Here is an 18,807-nt window from a genome sequence, read left to right on the forward strand (position 1 = left end):
TTACTCACCACATTAACCTGCTGTCATGAATGTTTTCACATCAACAACAGATCAAATTGTTCGATATCCACTCATAATAACATCATCATCAGCTCTGCAGCTATAGCCTGTCCTGAGTTAAGTAAGATTGGATCTTTGACTTCCTCCTCCTAACGAGCTCACCTCGCTACACCCTGCCATCAGTCACTGAGCTTGTTTAGCAGAGATCACATCACATGCTTCCAGTACAACACAAAATAGTCAGAGGAATTATTTATCGACTGTATCATGCACCAGGGATGCAATAGACTAGAAGATGACATAACTCTGCAAAGAGTTTGCATCTATCTATCTACATTTGTTTAATCATATGATAAGCAATAGGACTGTGATTTAACATAATGACGTAACAACAGCTGTCTTTTCTTTCTTTTGGCCGCGTTTGGGCTGAGAATTAATGCTCGTAAATTGGGCCGCATCGGGTTCGGGCTTCCGACCCGGTCGGGTTTAAATTCTCTGGCCAGTTGAGAACTCTAGCATGAATTAAACAGCTTGGAAACTGCTCAAACAGGCGATCATGGGCTTTGAGAGGTTCTTTAGATCCACAAGAACTTGCAGAAAATAGAAACAGACCCGGCTTCTGATTGAGACCAGATTTTATTCGCTCAAACCTGCAGCTCGACCCGGCGCAGTACAGGAGACCGGCGTCTATTTGAGAATTTACAGGATGTCCACAGTGCCAACAGAAAGTGCTTTTTTTGTTTGTGTGTATGTTTCTGTGTAAACCCCCCCCCCCCCCCCCCCCCCCCCCCCCCCCCAAAAAAAAAAAAAAAAAAAACAAATACTCAGGGTGGTCTATGCAAAAATGTCCCAGCTACAGATCACTGAATTATCTTCTATTCATAATCTGACACTCAGACGTTTCTCTCCCACGTCAGAACCAACTCATTTCACCTCGGTTATGGTGATGTTGTAGATTTAGCTTTAAAGCCTGATTGACTTCGGTTTACTCAGTGGGAAAAAAAAAGTCTAATCAGATGTAGATGCCGCAGAGAGAATTGCCACATATTATGATCCTTATGATACAGCAGCCGCGGCGGTCGGGTCTTTTACCCTGAATGTGTGAGACATTTCCTCTCTGCTCTGGCTTTGTTCCAGCTCTTTCTTAGAAAAGTGGCAGAGGAGCAAATGAGAGAAGAGGAGGAGGAGAGACAGAGTCAGTCAGCAGTGTCTTTAATGGTGCTGGTTAACTGCCCCCGTTCAACATACGTGATATATGATCATGCCATGTATTGATTGACGTGGCAGTACGGCAGTGGGGTGTGTATTCATTTACTGAAGCTTTACATTGTTGTTCTGTATTTATCGCTATTAATAATGACGTGATTTCATGTTTTAATCCAAACTGTATTAACATCATTAGATTAGATTGGCCAATTATGGTTCACTAAGAGGATTACATCATTTCTAACTGAGATCCCTCCATGCTTCATGTTCATATTTTATCATTTTGCCCTTAATTCATACAGAGATGAATTACAGTATGTGACCCCGCCGCCTCGTGTCTCAGCTCACCCCCTCACTGTTTATTTCTGTGAAGGCAGTGATAGATGTGTGGCCGCGGGTTTTGTATACCACCCAGAGCGCTCTGTTACACTGTGGCCTTTCACAGCTGCTGCCTCTCGCCCCTCAGCTAAATCCAAGAGACGCTGGTGGAGCCGGGGAAGCCACCCGGCGCGGGAGCTGCTGTTTATCCAGGAACATACCATCACTAATGACTGATTTATGCACTCCCGTGGTCCTGCGCTTTGTCGTGTGGGGAGAGGCAAATCAGAAAAACAAACCCATGGAAACTGCATGGCTTTGTGTTTGCAGAGGTGTGTGTGTGGGCGTGGTTGGAAGAGGGTGAAGGGGAGGGGGGGGAGGGGGTCTAGAGGTGGCTAAACAATGTCACGCCAATAAGAGCTAATTTGAATGTGAAAGGCGTCAGGTTTCGCTCTGGGACCAGTCCACCCCATCCTGTCTGACAGAGGCAAATTGAGAGAAATACCACAATGGCATGATTCAATAGTCTGACGGACAAACATATCTATAGACACCGGAGCTTGGATGATCACACAATTAATAATCAATGAATTGTTTGAGTCAATTTCAAACAGTTTCTAGTTCACCTGTGAATATTCGCATTTCAGGTCATACTGTAGTTATCTCAAGGAAATTTAAATCGAAAGCAACTGGACTTGGTTATTTGTCTAGGAAGACGTTTCACCTCTCATCCAAGAGGCTTCATCAGTTCATGTTCACATCTGACCAGGCTGAGGCTGGTCCAGTTTCTAGTTCCAGCCTCTGAAAGCTGGAGTTGGTCATCATCCCTTTGGGGAACATGAAATCCGATGGCGGTCCATCTCATGCTGGACCAGATCTCACCTGACAGACGACCAATGCCATCAATGGATCTGCACCATTCGCACCATCAGCTAAAACCTCTCAGCCACTCATTAAACCCCTCAGCAGACCAATCGACAGTGACTGTGTTTACATGCATGGTTCAGGTCAATATTCTGGTTTCTTAAACATTCAGAACAACCCGTTTACATGCGTGAGCAAACAGGTTTATTCCTGTATATAATTGTAATCAATTGGGATATCCTGATCAAAACAGCGATACACGGACAATGTCTCGACGCACAGAGAATGTCATGACGCAATGCGCGTTATTTCAGCTTCTTCTTCCTGTATCCAAACACAAAAACAACAACAACAGCAGCAGCACGGCAGATAATGAACAGCCCGGGAGCTGGTAGCAGTCGCCTTCGTTGGCGCTTTGGTGCTGGTACTGACCCACCACCAGTACTTGACACTATTCTTTGTCACTTTCTTTATTAATGGAAGTTTTGTTTTGTTTTGTTTATTTAGATCCCCATTTGCTTTTGCCACGCAGCAGCTATTCTTCCTGGGGTCTTTTCATCTTAATAAATGACAAATACAAACCATTAACACACAACACATACTTACAAAAATACATACAGAAAACACATACTTAATACATACACGTACAAAACAAAACATCCAAGACGAACACTTAAAGGGACAACGAGGAGTTTTGGAAAAGCGAAGTGTTTTCACACTACATTTATGAGCCTCCGCGCGCACCGTAAAATTCTTTGACCGGCGCAAGACGGACTCATGTTTTCATTCATCAATAATTAAAGTCAGAGGTTCAAAGACGATCACATACCGTTGTAGTTCCGACCATAAACGGCCACTCTGCGGCGTTATTCTCGTGACTCGCCACGAAACCGAAAGTAAGGAAACGCTGGTCGGCTCGACCAGCATCTCCACCACCACTAATAATAACAAAATAACGATAGAGACAAAACGATATATTTATCAAAAATGGGCCCATTAACAAGTGTGGGTAGCGGAGATTCATCCACATTAATATGAGACTTTTTTTTGTCGCGGAATTTTTTGTTCTGCCGATGGAGAAACTCCTCGTTGTCCCTTTAACATACATTACCAGCTCCTACATTGAATCACTACACAACAAGGATGCCAAGACCCAATTTACAGATACTAATGGTCAAAATTACGATCAAAATAATAATCTCGTAGTTTCATTTTAAAACTAACCATATTTCTTTGTTGTATAAGGCTTTGTTGTATAAGGCGAGAATGTTATTTGCAAGTGGTTCCTGTACTCAAAAGACCAAGAGAACGAGGATATCCTGATAGGCGTATACATGACCAAATATTCAGGTTAGAAAAGAAGTAACCTAGGGCTCATTTTCAGGTTTTTCAAAAGGGTTATTGGTGTTTATATGACCGCATACAACCAGGTTATTGCTAATATTCTGGTTATGAAATGGTTGTGACTGCATGTAGATGTAGTCGGTGTGTCAGTTCGGGGTTTGGGGGGGGGGGGGGGGGTTGGTTGCACTTCTCCTGCCACAGCCTCTCTTTTATGTTTGAGGCTGATAAGACGGGGGAGTTTTCATGTTTAAGTGTTGCCCGGAGCAGTTTCTCAGATACATCACCGGGGCTGAAGCAGAGAGAAGAAGCCGCTCAGAGGGAAAAGTAGTTAACGATGGATGGTAGAGTTGGTGGTCAGAGAGAAAACAAAGGGGGGGAGGAGAGAAGAAGTGGAGGACGGCGGGCGGTCGGAGGCCTGTCAGTGGATGTGCTTTGTTCCAGGGTCAGAAACCTCCGCGTGTTTATTGAGTTATTCATCTCCTCGCATCCACAGGGACTCCCACTCTCCTTAGGCACAGACACAAAGGCTGCTTAGCACAGACACGTGGCTGTGGATGTCTGACCGACTACGTGTGTGTATGTGTATGTGTGTGTGTGTGTGTGTGTGTGTGTGTCTCTTTGCCTTGCGTTGAGATCATTCAACTAAAATAAGGGTGCTGATGTTGGCATCAGAGGGCTGACTCGTGTGCTACTCTGTCATGACGCAGGAAAAGAAAAAGAAAACCAGTGTGTGAGTTATCAGAAAAGACTTCTGGCTGGATGTGTGACACGACTGAATACTGAAGGTGGTGAAATCATATCCAGCTGCAGTGGGCGTCCAGCCATGATGGCAATAAACTGACTGGGGGGCCGAGGAGGAAAAGAATGAAAAACACTGTTACTCATGATATAAAGGGTCATTTTCTAGAGGCTGTAAGTCGTTTTTTGAGGATATGAACTAAATTCTTGTCATTCAGTTATGATATTGTTATTGCCAATCTCTAAAGAAATTGGGTTTATGCTTTAATTGGTAGTGGGCTTAAATTTACAGCGAGTCTGCATTAGAGACTTGGCACATGAAGTGTGATAGAGGAGAATGTTTGTTACACAGTCTGATGAAGGTTCCTCATAAGAAATGTAGCATCCAGTGGTTTTGGAGTGCGTTTGGACTGCGTTTCCACTGCAGGAACCTCAGGGTATTTTACAGGATGGAGCTTGAGGTTTGCTCGGCGTTGATTGGGTGTACTCAGAGCAGGATGTGACGCCAAGAAAAAGTGCCACAAACCCACCAATCAGCAAAGAGAAAGTGTCGATACAAACACCAGAATAACAACAACAACAGAAGCGGTAAAATAATCCATTCATTTTGTATTTATTTATTTTTACATCAATGTGTTTTCTCTTCCTGTCAAATGAATTAAAATGTTCGATGACTCATCCTGCACTCTAGGGTGTTCAGAATATGGCACCCAATTAAAATTGTTTTTCAAATTTTACGTCCCTCCCCCAAACTTTAAAGGGCCAACGAGGAGTTTTCTCCATCAGCAGAACGAAAAATTCCGCGACAATAAAAAAGTCTCATATTAATGTGGATGAATCTCCGCTACCCACACTTGTTAATGGGCCCATTTTCGATAAATATATCGTTTTGTCTCTATCGTTATTTTTTTATTATTAGTGGTGGCGGAAATGCTGGGCGAGCCGACCAGCGTTTCCTTACTTTCGGTTTCGCGGCGAGTCATGAGAATAACACCGCCGAATCGCCGTTTATGGTGGGAACTACGACGGTATGTGATCGTCTTCGAACCTCTGACTTTAATTTAAGAAAAAAACGCTTTGCTTTTCAAAAACTCCTCGTTGTCCCTTTAAATACTGTTAGCAATTGCCACAGCCTCAGTGCTATAATGAGCTTATTCGCGAACATACCATGTACTCCTGAGATGTACAGGGGAAGGTGAAGGGGAGGGAGAGACGTCCTTCACATGATCACGTACATTCAACACTATTAGCTACTGTAGACAGCAATCAATATCCATGACAGGTTCCTCACCAGCTTCCAATTTTTACGGGAAACACTTAACCATGAGGAACTGAAGGACACTCCTCAGTCTTTCAGGACGTCTTAACACACACAAACACACACCAACCGCGTCTCAGAGAACACAGTGTAAACAGGTTCATGTAAAACCCAGGCGACCTCTCTGTAAACAGCAATAAACTGCATCAGGAAGCGGACGGATCGGTTTGCATATTTGTGTTTAGAGCTTTCAGAAAGTGGTGCAAATGTATGAACTCTCAGAAACAGGCAAATGGATGCTGCATGCAGTGGACCATTCACACGTCTCAAACAGTGCACAAGAGCTACACAGCTCAAGAAGAAGGTCTTTAACACCACAGACTGAGGTTTCAGCTGCAGCAGCAGTTTGGTAAAAGGCTGGAAAAGATAAAGGTTTGAGTTCAAATCAATACAGATCCAGTTTCAGATCACTCATGACTTTTTCAACATTTTATCGAGACCATGATCTTTCCTAAGACCTTAAAGGGATAGTTCAACATTTTGGCAAATTGCCACAATCCATATAATCATAGCAGTAGGTTCAATACCTTTAATTATCGGTGCATGTTGTTTTGAGATCAGCGGGGCAGAGATGCGAGCTGCTCAGTGAACACAATGGAGGTGAATGGTACAGGTCCACTGTCCCTCATCCAACTCCTCAAATACATAATCCAACAACTCCAAAACATTATGGTGGTCCATGAAATAATAACATAACATTACGAGACAGAGTTGTTTTCGAGGTAAATACGTAACCGGAACTACATTCCAGACATGGCTGCTGGGCGGAGTGATTTCAAAAGTGCAAGTAGTTCAGAGAATTTGCTTTGTGTGTCGTAATGTTACATAATTATACGTTATTATTTCATAGCGTGGTGAATGTGCAGGTCACAACTTGTCCATGAAAGTGTTGTGGAGTTGTTGGATTGTGTATTTGAGCAGTTGGATGAGGGACAGGGGACCTGTACCATTCACCTCCATTGTGTTCGCTGAGCAGCTCATGTCTCTGCCCCGCAGATCTCAAAACAACATGCACCGATAATTAAAGGTAATGAACCTACTGCTATGGGATTATGGTGAATTTGCCAAAATGTTGAACTATCCCTTTAACCACGTACTTGAGTTCTTCTATAGGAACACTGAAAGCCTCATAATGTTTTAACTACAGAAACACACATCATCGTGAAAATGACTGAAACATGTCGGCACTGAACCTTTATCAGATGAACCCACTCGTGTGTTATTGTTCCCTCTCAGTATAGCCAGGGATGGCATTTAAATTAGCTAATAGCATATGAATAGCAATTTCTAGGAAACACACACACACACACACACACACACACACACACACACACACACACACACACACACACACACACACACACACATATCATCACACTGCGCACACACATGCACATTTAACTCAGTGGTACTTTATTAAAATGACAGTTCTATTACATATTCATGAAGCCTGATGTGAAGGACATCAGTGATGTGATCTACAGACTGACACAAACACACACGCTCTCTCTCTCTCTCTCTCTCTCTCTCTCTCTCTCTCTCTCTCTCTCTCTCTCTCTCTCTCTCTCTCTCTCTCTCACACACACACACACACACACACACACACACACACACACACACACACACACACACACACACACACACACACACACACACACACACACACACACATTTTGATGATATCATCTTTAGGTTGCTCAGCCCAGCTTTTTGCTCCAGGCTGTAGCATGGTCAGCATTCTGTGTGTGTGTGTGTGTGTGTGTGAGTAGTTAACGTGAGGTATGTAATGAATAATGAATTTAGGTGAATCTAGGTTATATGGCCAACTGGGAGGGACAAAGTGGGAATAGCCTATTCTCTCCTCATGTGTTCACTTTGTGTGTGTGCGTGTCTGTGTGCATTTAAGGGGAAGCACTCTCCTCTCTCCCCTCCCCTCTCCTTTCTCTGCTTTTGCTTAATCTCTCCATCCACACTTCCCAGATCGGAATCTATCAATGAATTAATTTCTCGCTCCGTCGCGCACTATCCGTCCACCTGCACCCCCTCCCTCATCCTTACTCTCTTTTCCCCGCCCCCCCAGCCCCTGATCCCCCTCAAACCCCGGGCCTCCCTGTAGACCATCCCACCTGCACCCGCCCTGCCTCCTCCTCCTCCTCCCCCTCCCCTCAGGCCTCCCAGTGGACTGGCTGGTCCACCTGCCTCTGCCCTCTGCAGGCCCCTCAGGTTCTGTGGGACTGCTCAGGACCCTGGGGTGCCAAGGAGGAAATTAGTACAGTATGTTCAATGTTAACTGGTACAGAACGGAAATATGGCTGCCCACAGGCTCTGAACCGGCTCCATAAAGCTGTCAGTCAAATTTACAGCGTGTGTTTCAGTGTCACCAAAGATGCTATAAACCTAATGCTGTGTTTCGCCTGGTTTACGTTACCAGCACAAAAACACACTTAGTACTGTTTTGTTGTTGTTGTTTTTTTTACAGTTTGATGCTTATTTGCCTTCCATAATTTTATGAGAACTACTGATAAACAGGGCAGTTGTATAGGGGAGAAAGGTGATGATAATTCTAGGGGCCCAGCGCCCAGAAGGGTCCACAAAAAACCCCAGTAGTCTAATCTTTGTATGACTGAATTATTCTGCATAAGACCCTGACTAATACTCATAGTAATGCTGCATTAGCATCAAAACAAAGTCGGCTAAATAAAAAATGATAATACATACGTAGTCTAAGAAAAGAAGTGGAAAAGTCAGGGGCCCACTTTAGTATTCTTTCAGATGTTTACGTTTATGGTCTGTGGCTGTAAAACCAGGTCAATCAGGCACTATACTTAGTTTATTTTATTTCGGTCTAGACATGTCACCTCATCTTACATTAGAAATTAGATCGCACATAAATACACCAGCTTGACAAGGTCTTTAAAGACAAGAAAAAGAAAAACAACAACAAAAGAACAAGAAACAAAACGGACATTTGGACCGAAGAGGTGTAGGCGGAAGATTAGCTTATTTTGCCTACCCTATTTATAAATCAAGTTATATTTAAAATATACAAATATCAGCAAATAACAGAGTCAAAAAAAGAAAAAAAAAGAATATATATATATATACGTATACGTATATATATATGTATTCCTTCAACAAACAACAAACAAACAAAAAACAAAAAACAAAAGCAGCTCTACAGCCCGGCATCCATCACAGCTGATGTAGACTTACAATGTAGGAACACAACAACTCAGATTTGTGTAATTTGAGTTGTACAAGTTTGTCAATGGTGGTTTAAATGACTCCAAACATGTGTTATAAATAATACAATTTTATGCACTAATGTGTCATCAATGCAGGAGACACTTAACTTAAACCTTTCTTGTTTAACATTAACACAATATATAATATCAAATAAGTTTGTAACACATTGTATTGCATTTGTACTCACTAGTTATAACTTCTCACATGAAGACATCAGTTCTGTTTTTACATCCGTCTCATTCAGTATCTGTACTGTACATATATCTGCTCACAACTTCAAAATGAAACAGTTTAATAGGTATATACCACTTGTTTAAAGTCAAAAATGACAAATATTGGGGCATCGTAAAGCTCACTTGGTTAAGCAAACCTGAGGCTATAGTCCTCGCTGCAGAGCCCCTGGTTCGATTCCCCCCAGCGGCCCTTTGCTCTGTGTCATTTCCCCTCTCTGTCTCTCTAAAACTGTCCTGTCAATTAAATGCAAAAAAGACAAATATTTAAACACCAATCAAATGCACTAAATAATTTTACAACTACAATAGATGGTGGCTAAATTTATCCAAATAAAAACACAGTCTTCCTGTCAAACTGCACCAATCACAGGTGCCCTATGGAGCCTGAGAGGCAAAACCCAGGGCAGAGTCCACAGATGCACCGTTGCTGCTCATAAAGCTTTATTGATGTGAGCACACTGTAATGATTAAACACAACTTATGAGTAAACCATTTTCATGAATGATCCTCTCTCACAACTGGGTCCTGTCATCTGGGCAGTAACAGGACACTGTTCCTGAAAACGAATGAAAGAACAAAAACATTTTCTACGACAAAAACCTTCGAATATCTTGTTTTGTTCAATTAAGTGCCTAAAACCCAGAACCTTTCAATTTAACAGCGGTGAGACCAGAGTGAGCCTGAACAACGAGGATATGAAGCCAAACCACAGGCGCTCAAACACTAATCTTTACAACCCGCAGCACTAAAAGGATCAGAAAAAACTCTTCCTGCACATCACTCATCTCCAAATCCTAAATGGACCGTCCAGCTCTCTAATGGCTCCATGTGATTTAATTCAAGAGGCCGGAACGCGCCACGTTGCCGGCGACAAAGGGACAATGAAGAGCGAACAATACTCTGCATTAAATGTCAGCGTGTTCTCCGTCAGCGCGGGTCAAGGATCTTTAAGCTGCTGCCTCAATAAAGACACGCCGACACACTCCACGTCTGAAAAGAGACCATCCGCCATCCTGCATAACACTTAATTCATTAATGAGCGGCGGCCCTCCCCCATCCTTAACTCAGCGCCGCAGTGGGAGGCCTATGAATATTTAAATTAAAGGAAGTCCACATTAATAATCTCTCTTTTTTTTTGATTAATGAGCATAAACCAGAATCAGAGTGTAGCCTATAGTGTGTGGCAGATATTATTATCAGTAGAAGCGGAGCATGCTGGGACACCGACATCACCAGCCGTCATTTAGTTTTCGGCACGTCTGTTACATTTTCCGTTTCCCCCTCGCTACATCAGGGAACCCCTGCTGCCGCTCGTTATCTTTCCCCCCATTAACACACACACACACACACACACACACACACACACACACACACACACACACACACACACACACACACACACACACACACACACACACACACACACACACACACACTTCCATCATGTCCCAGTGCTCTGTTTGGGTCATTTATTTTGTAAATAAGCCTGGCAGGTAACAGCAGCCCTAAGGGCCAGGGGCAGGTGTGTGTTCACATGTGTGTGCGTGTGTGTGTATTTGAGTGGCTATGAAGGAAGACAGATGTGTGTGTGTGTGTGTGTGTGTGTGTGTGCGAGAGAGAGAGAGAGAGAGAGAGAGAGAGAGAGAGAGAGAGAGAGAGAGAAAGAGAGTGTGTTAAGAGTCATAATTGACAACCACAGCCGACTACATGGGTGAGGATCTGACAATAGGAGCCAAAATTGGGGTCATGTATGTTTCCTCTGTGTGTGTGTAAGTGTGTGTGCATTCGTGTATGTGTGTGTGAGGATGTGTGTTGGGGACAGGTTGCGTAATTATTATATAAAGGAGGGGGTCTACATTAGCCAGCTGTCACTTCTTGCCTCTCACTGTGTGTGTGTGTGTGTGTGTGTGTGTTTCAAGAGGATCCTCTCAGACGGCCTGGGCCGAGGACTCCAGGCCATTACACTCACAGATTGACAAGTTATGACAACCCGCTGCAACCTCCTCTGCTCTTGTTGTCTCTTCTCATTTCCAGGACTCTGGTGTGTCAGGTCCACTCACCACTTTGATTCACACTAACATCTCTCCACAGCTTTAGGCTGAGCTGTCATCCAAGTGTGTTCAGGCGTCTACAGAGGATGAACCCCACAGACTTTGGTGATCCCTAGGCTTTTTATACTGTATAGCACCACAATTAGCTTTTTTGCATTTCAGTGAAATGTCCCACCAACTACTCAATTCATGATCCTCATTGTCCCCGCCATGACATCCAGTCACATGGATAATCCACTGGAAAATATAACCCTCATAATAAGTAACAGAACTGCTGTTCTAACTCTCTGAGCTATAAAATTCAGCACATCTGTTTTGTCCATGTTAGGGCGGGTTCACACCTAAAGGTTCGTTATCTGATTTGAACCAACGCGAGGATGATACATCCGGTTTGCATTCAAAAAGGTCAAACTGAAACGGTCCAAAAACTGAAAACAAAAGTCACATGACCACAAATGCCGTTCGGTTATTGGTCATATAGTTTAGGTGAGTAAAACGACTTCCTCGCATCATGGAGCATCGTCGGCTTATTTTCATGTTGGTGCCGAATTTGAGTCAAGCTACAGTATATCAGCAGATTTTAACATGCCACGCATTTGAACGGCAGTACATAATGTAATAATACATGCATTTAGCTAAAAGGGATAGTTCAACATTTTGGAAAATTGGCCCATTGCCATAATCCCTATAGTTATAGCAGTAGGTTTGTTACCTTTAATTGTCGATGCAAGCTATTTTTAGAACGGCGGAGCAGAGCCGTGAGCTGCTCAGAGCTACGCTACGGAGGCTCACGGGATTTCTTGGTTTCTCTCATCAAACTCATCAAATACACAATCCAACAACTCCAAACCGCTCTGGTGGACAAGTTGTGACCTGCACATTCACCACGCTATGAGATAATAACGGAACGTTACGAGACTGAGTTGTCGAGGTAAATTCATGCAAAACCGCTGATGCGTGTTCCTGTCAGGGGCAGTTTCTCGGCAAGCAGTCTCTGCATTTACCTCTAAAACAACTCTGTCTCGTAATGTTCTGTTACAGTATTATCTCATTGATGAGGGAAACCAAGAAATCCCATTAGCCTCCGTAGCATAGCTCTCAGCAGCTCGCGGCTTGGCCGTTCTAAAAATAGCTTGCTCCGACAAATAAGGCAACAAACCTACTCCTAAAACTATATGGATTATGACAACGGGCCAATTTGCCAAAATGTTGAACTATCCCTTTAAGACGCTCAACAATCTCCCAAACGAACCGCACCAAGGGGATAAACGCTCCAGGATTCGAACGCAACCTTAAAGTCACAACCCGCAACTTCCTGAAGACTTCCCAGTTCCCAAATGGAACTTCATATGGGGAAGTCTATGGCCACGATGATTTGCGCAATTTATGAAGAAAAGAAAAACCTCACAATCAAGCAAACGTTTACTGTCATCTGCCATGTTTCTGCATAAAAACCGCTATCAACTCCAAAAGTTCTCTGACGTTTGGCCTCGTTGTCCAGCTCCGGCCCGTTCATGTTGGTTATCTGGCTGGAAACTCATTTTTCAGATTATTCTGACACATCTGAATGTAGAAAACATACAAGCACTATCTTTCTTGAAAATGTGCTCATGTTTTTCCCTGCAGCATTTCCTCATAATTCCAGTCATTGACAGAAAAAAACAATACAGCATTATTTTTCATCTATTTATTTCCATCATCTTCCTGAGCACTTGACCAGTCTTATTAACTATTCATCTTCACACTGCGGTGGAGAATCAATGTGTTTGCACCGAAATCGGGCAATTAGCTTAAATTTTACGCTGCGCACAAGTGGAATAACATTTAAAATCCAAATTAGAGCTCATCCCTTTTAATGTTTTCAAATCTCCGTATTCTGACTCATGCCAGCGTGGATGTGTTTGCTTCAGCTGAGTCATCCTCTACATGGATTTGTAGCTCATATGGACTGTATGCATTATATGTTGTGTTTTCTTGATTTTATATGTGTCTTTTGTTGTTTCTAGACACTATACTGTATATCTCTTTTGTGTTTCAAATCTTTTTTATTCTTATTCTCTTATATTGTGTCAGGATATCATTGATAAATAGATTACAGTAAGTAAAAGTAAGAGTTTATTTAATAAAGGTTTATAGTTCTATTCAGGAACTACTAGGGACTCTGGCAAAAGTTACATTTCCCTGCAAAATGGATTGATAGCAGCGATACAGACAGAATCTTTCTTTGCTTGTTTGCATCATCAGAGGGATCCCTTTGCATTTCTTTCACTCCCATTGGCTCATATCAACGCCTTTGAGCTATTTTAGATCACACTGTGAGTTTTTAGAAGTGCAGGACGGGTTTTCACCAGCTTTGAGATCAGCTCACTGATGAGCGCGTAATCCCACACTTCATGTGGAAACAAGAAAAGGAACAAACTTGGAGGTTGTGGTGTTTTTTTTGGGTCTTTTTTTGGCCCGCACAGCCAAGCGGCGATAGGAGGGAACAAAAGGGAGAAAGCCTGATCCATCTGTGTGTGTGTGTGTGTGTGTGTGTGTGTGTGCTTTCACCCCCACCCCCCACCTGCCACCCCACCCCAACACTCCTGCTGTCACGGGTCAGTGTTCAGTCACCGGGCAGGGACAAAAGAGAAGATGTTGAGATGAATGGAAATGCAGCTGATGTGGCAGAAACACACACTCACACACAATCTGTCTTTGTAATGTCATTAGCAGAGAAGATGTTTCCTGCTGCTTTGATCTGATCTAGTCTTTATCAGATGACCTGATCCCCTCTCTCTCTCCGTCTCTCTGTCTCTCTGTCTCTCTGTCTCTCTCTCGACAAAGGATCCAATATTCTGAATTTTGGAGAAATATTTAGGCTCCAAACTGTGATCAAATATTGTAATTAATGTGTAATATCACACACACCCTGGAGTTAATTGAGATTTTTTTTTGGTTTGTAGGTCAATATTAAATTAGGTTTGCCCCTTGGAATATATTAATATTTGTCTTGTTCTGAGATGATTTATGTTTGGAGGAATTAATGATCTCTTTTCTTCTCTCTCCCCATCCTGTGTGCATGTGTGTGTGTGTGTGTGCCCTCCCTTCCTCCAACCTTTCATCCATCCTTTGTTCTCTGGGTCAATTCTCTCCCCCCTTTCTTGGTCCTCTTCTTCCTCCACAGACGCCCTGACAGCCAGAGACACAGAGAGCCTCACACTCTGGACTGTGACAGCGACACACACCCACCAACTTAAAACACACCGTTGTTTACTCATCTCCACTCTCCAGAGGGTCTGGAGAGGTGGTGGTGGTGGGGGGCCGCCGGTGGGGTGGAGGAGGTCGTCCCTGGAGTGTGTGTGTGTGTGTCTGGTCGGGTGTGTTAAACTGGGGAGGCTGAGTGTGTGTTTTTTTATGTGTTGATGAGTGTGTGGGTGTCTCGTGCCACTTTTGATGGGACATTGAGAGATGTGTGTGTCACAGCGTCGGTGGATGGGCTATAGGGGGCCAAGCTCCCCCACCCTCCCCACCCTCCCCCTCCTCCTCCTCCTCCTCCCTCTGTCCTTCCTCACGCCTCCGCTCGCTCAGGGAGCCATCCACATCCCCCCAAACTGTAAGTATACTGCTCCCATGTCAACATCTCAATAGAAGTAGCCTACACTGCAAAAACTCAAGAATATTTGTCTCATTTCTAGTCAAAACAAATCTCTTTCCACTTAAAATAAGACTCATCACCTAAAAATTCACTTGTTTTTAGATCATTTTCACTTGTTCCAAAGTCCAAACTAATTTTCACTTGAAATAAGTAGAAAAATCTGCCAGTAAAAGCAAGTTTTTTGTGCTTGTAATAAGAAAGAAAAACTTGCACCACTATCAGATTTTTCTTCTTATTTCAAGTGAAAATATGCTTGAAAGGAGTAAAAAAGTGTCTTAGTTACTTAGTAAAAGTTACTTTTAATATGATGAGTCTTATTTGAGACTCATGAGATTTGTTTTGACTAGAAATTACATTTTGAGTAGAAATAAGACAAATATTCTTGGTAAGATATTTGAGTTTTTGCAGTGTAGCCCATAGCGTGCGAGGAAGTCTTTTTTCCATTGCTCAGTATTCCAATTTCAAAATCTACACAAACAAAACGTTTAAATATCAGAGTAGGCCTAGTTTGCACCAGTGTGAATCACCTCACCTTTGTCCTTCACTCGTTTGCATATTGCATTGCCATGGCAACAGCACCGGGTGCTGAATCAGCAGCTTTGGGCGCAGTTGCTATGGCAACAAGGTCAGTCCGAGGTGAGGCGAGTAAATAGGAGCAATAGTGACCTCAAGACCTTTGTTGTGGAAATTGTAAAACCAAACAGAGTGGGTTCTCAGCTGCTGGTAGCGGGGAGGAAGGTGACATATTTAACAGTTTCCATGTGTCCAGCTGTCAGTCATGTAAACACTGTCTCTGAGAAAATACACAGGGTCTTGTATCTGAAGCTTTTCTCACTGGCAGCTCTACACATGTTCAAACATTCATACTCAGAGGTGACAGAGGTGAAACATTACAGCGACAGAGACACATACAATATATTTAAAACTATGTAACTAAACACACAAAATTATTATATTATATTATATTATATTATATTATATTATATACACTGCCCGTCACCACTTGGATTTAACTAAGCTAATAGGTCAGAGCCTCCCATTGGATAATTACTGCATGGATGATTATGTTTCAGCTGGCTACACTTGAACGCTAACTGATGCAGTCTCATTTCTTAAACAACCATGTCATAAGACACATCCTGTGGTCGTGGAAAAGATGTTAATCTGTTTCAGAAGGGTCAAATTATTGGCATTCGTCAAGCAAATAAAACATCTAGGGAGATTACTGAGACAGTCCTGTCCAACGCATTATTAAAAACTAGACAGATAGTAGGGAACCATCATCGTTTGGAAATAAATGTTGTGACATTGCAGAAGCTTATTGAAACAATGGCAAAATGTGTGCTGAAATCAAAGCTAAAGGCGGTGCAACGAAATATTAGAGTGTGTGACTTTTTGGGGGATGGGCAGTGTATAATAAAACATTCATCTCTGCTTGACATACTACTGTATTTACATTTTTCAATCAATTGTTAAGTTGAATAGGCCTACTGTATGAAATTGCTTTTAGAAATAAGTTTATATTAAAAACAGAAGTAGGCTATACCACGTGATATTATGAAATGTCAGCAAGTTCATTTTAATTCTGTGCTGAAATTATGATTTATAGTCAATTATGTATTTCTCTGGTTATTCTCTTGTCTTGTTCATTTATCTGCAATTATCGGTGTTTGCTCTTGTCTTTGTTTGAAAAGGAGTCGTACCAAATGTACCATTTCAACACAATCACCTAAGCTCAAGTACAAACACATTTATCCACACAATCAGGTTAGAATGACCCCTGCCCCGCCCCCCCACACTGGGGTTAAGTTCAAAGGTCAGCGGGCTTAGCCAGGCCGGTCCCAGAGGACAGGAAGAGGGGATGAGAGGAGTCAGGTTCAGTTCGACCTTCAGCTGACGACCTTCTCCCATGGGCGGGGCAGGGAGAGGAAGACGTAGAGGAGGAGGAGGAGGAGGAGAAGAACCGAGAGAATATAAAGAGGGAAGGAAAGAAATGGATAAAAAGGGACAGGGGAGGTGAAGAGATGAGATAGACAGAGGAAAGGGTGGAGAGGGAGATGCAAAGGAGAAAAAAAGATAAAGAGAGTCAGGATGTAAAATGATCCACCAGTGACGCCAGTGAGTCTGAGCCAGAAAACTGAGACAAAGACAAGTCCAAGACCTGTAGTTGATGTTACTCATAATGAAGTAATATCAATAAGTATAGCTACTCTTTAACATGCTGTCAACATCAGCATCCATCTTCTAAGCTCATATCTGTGTGTGTGTGTGTCTCCGGCATTTTAACCTCGGCCTTCTTTAAGTGTTTTCTTTTCTGCTCTCCTGTTTCTGCTTTCCCACGGACAAACAGACAAAGTCCATAACAGTAAGTGACTCTCCTCTTTGTGACAATGAAGATGTGTGTGTGGATTTGTGACAGCTCTCTCTCTCTCTCTCTCTCTCTCTCTCTGTTCTGCACACACAGACACACATCTGTCATACAGATGATGGAGGCCAGTAGTCCAGTCTGTCACATTGAGTGTCTGTCCTCCATCATCCGTCACTGCAGTCAAGCACAATATAATCGGACAGTGAAACCCCAGTCTTCCCTCTGCAGAGACCTGTAGCCTACCTACTATAAGTCAGGAAAAATGTAGCCTATTAGTTGCCACAGAGTAGCTGTTAGCATGACATCAGGGTTACATTAATTATTTACAATCATCATTTTTGCATTTCTGCCTAATAACACCGATAACAACACACTACGTGATAGATAATGTATGAAATGTTTACAGGTAGAAATTGCACAATAGCTAGGCTACTGTCCGTACAACTGATTCAGTGACACAAAAAAAGACATTATTGTGGCCAGTAAACAGTTTCAGCTTGAGATTACTGAAGTTCCTTCGAGCCTCCAAGATTCGAGTCAAGCTAAAATAAAAAAAAATCCGACCTCTGAGTTCTAATGGAAGTCCTTTTAGCCCCAGTGATTAAGCTAGCTGTTTCCTTCTGCCTCCAGATATGTTAAGTGTTAAGTTTGGTTATTAGATTGGTATTGATCTTATCTAACTTGAGTACTCCAAAATGTCATAAATGGAGTCACAAGGTTACCACAAAGAAACAACAAAAACTTTTCTTCACACTGTTCTGTGTAGCAGCTGTGGTTCACTAGGCTACATTTCTGTCCCTTTCAACAAGCTCCCTCATTTTCAAGTCCCTGAGCCGGGCACTTAGAGCAGGATGTGGTTACAGTCCATTACACTCTGTTTATTTAATATGCAGGTTTTACCGTAATCATTATAGCTACCGAAATTTGATATCAATCATTTAGTCCTTCTGCAAACTTTATAATAAGTCCTGAAACTTTTAGAAGATGGTTAGGAGAGAAACTGTGCCACGCAGATATAGGATGTAGCCTATATTAGCTAATGGTTAGCTAAAATAAATGGTTGAGATAAGCAGCTAAGAACAAACGAAACAATTTCAATAGTTAGCTCAATCTAAGACAGGTGACAAACTGTGTTTAGCCATAGACATATAACTATAGTATGAATAGTTAAAATAAACAGTCTAAAACGAATCTAGTTTAAAAGTATTTAAATAAGCTAGCTGAAATACATAGCTAAAACTATCTATCTATCTATCTATCTATCTATCTATCTATCTATCTATCTATCTATCTATCTATCTATCTATCTATCTATCTATCTATCTATCTATCTATCTATCTATCTATCTATCTATCTATCTATCCTCTTACTTCAGCCGGTGTAGATCAAGGAGGGGTAGTCTGGCTTCAGTCTGGCCCACGCTTATGTATTTGCTTGCCTACTACTACTTACTGTACAATCAGTTGTACATCAATAGTATTTC

At 42.4% G+C, this 18,807-nt stretch overlaps 1 protein-coding gene across 1 annotated transcript in view; it reads left to right on the forward strand.

The window, feature by feature from the left end:
- Nucleotides 1-14,768: 14,768 nt before the first annotated feature.
- The window catches only part of LOC310988903 (neural cell adhesion molecule L1.1-like), a gene marked incomplete at both ends in the record, with an annotated part of 36,620 nt that continues 32,581 nt past the window's right edge, over nucleotides 14,769-18,807 (forward strand). The window contains 2 exons of the mRNA XM_083975707.1: nucleotides 14,769-14,913; nucleotides 17,306-17,320. Of these exons, the coding sequence (XP_083831833.1) occupies nucleotides 14,769-14,913; nucleotides 17,306-17,320 (160 nt within the window). The remainder of the gene's footprint in view (nucleotides 14,914-17,305; nucleotides 17,321-18,807) is intronic.

Source organism: Trachurus trachurus, assembly GCF_905171665.1.
Source record: "Trachurus trachurus genome assembly, chromosome: 7".
Classification (NCBI taxonomy): Eukaryota; Metazoa; Chordata; class Actinopteri; order Carangiformes; family Carangidae; genus Trachurus; species Trachurus trachurus.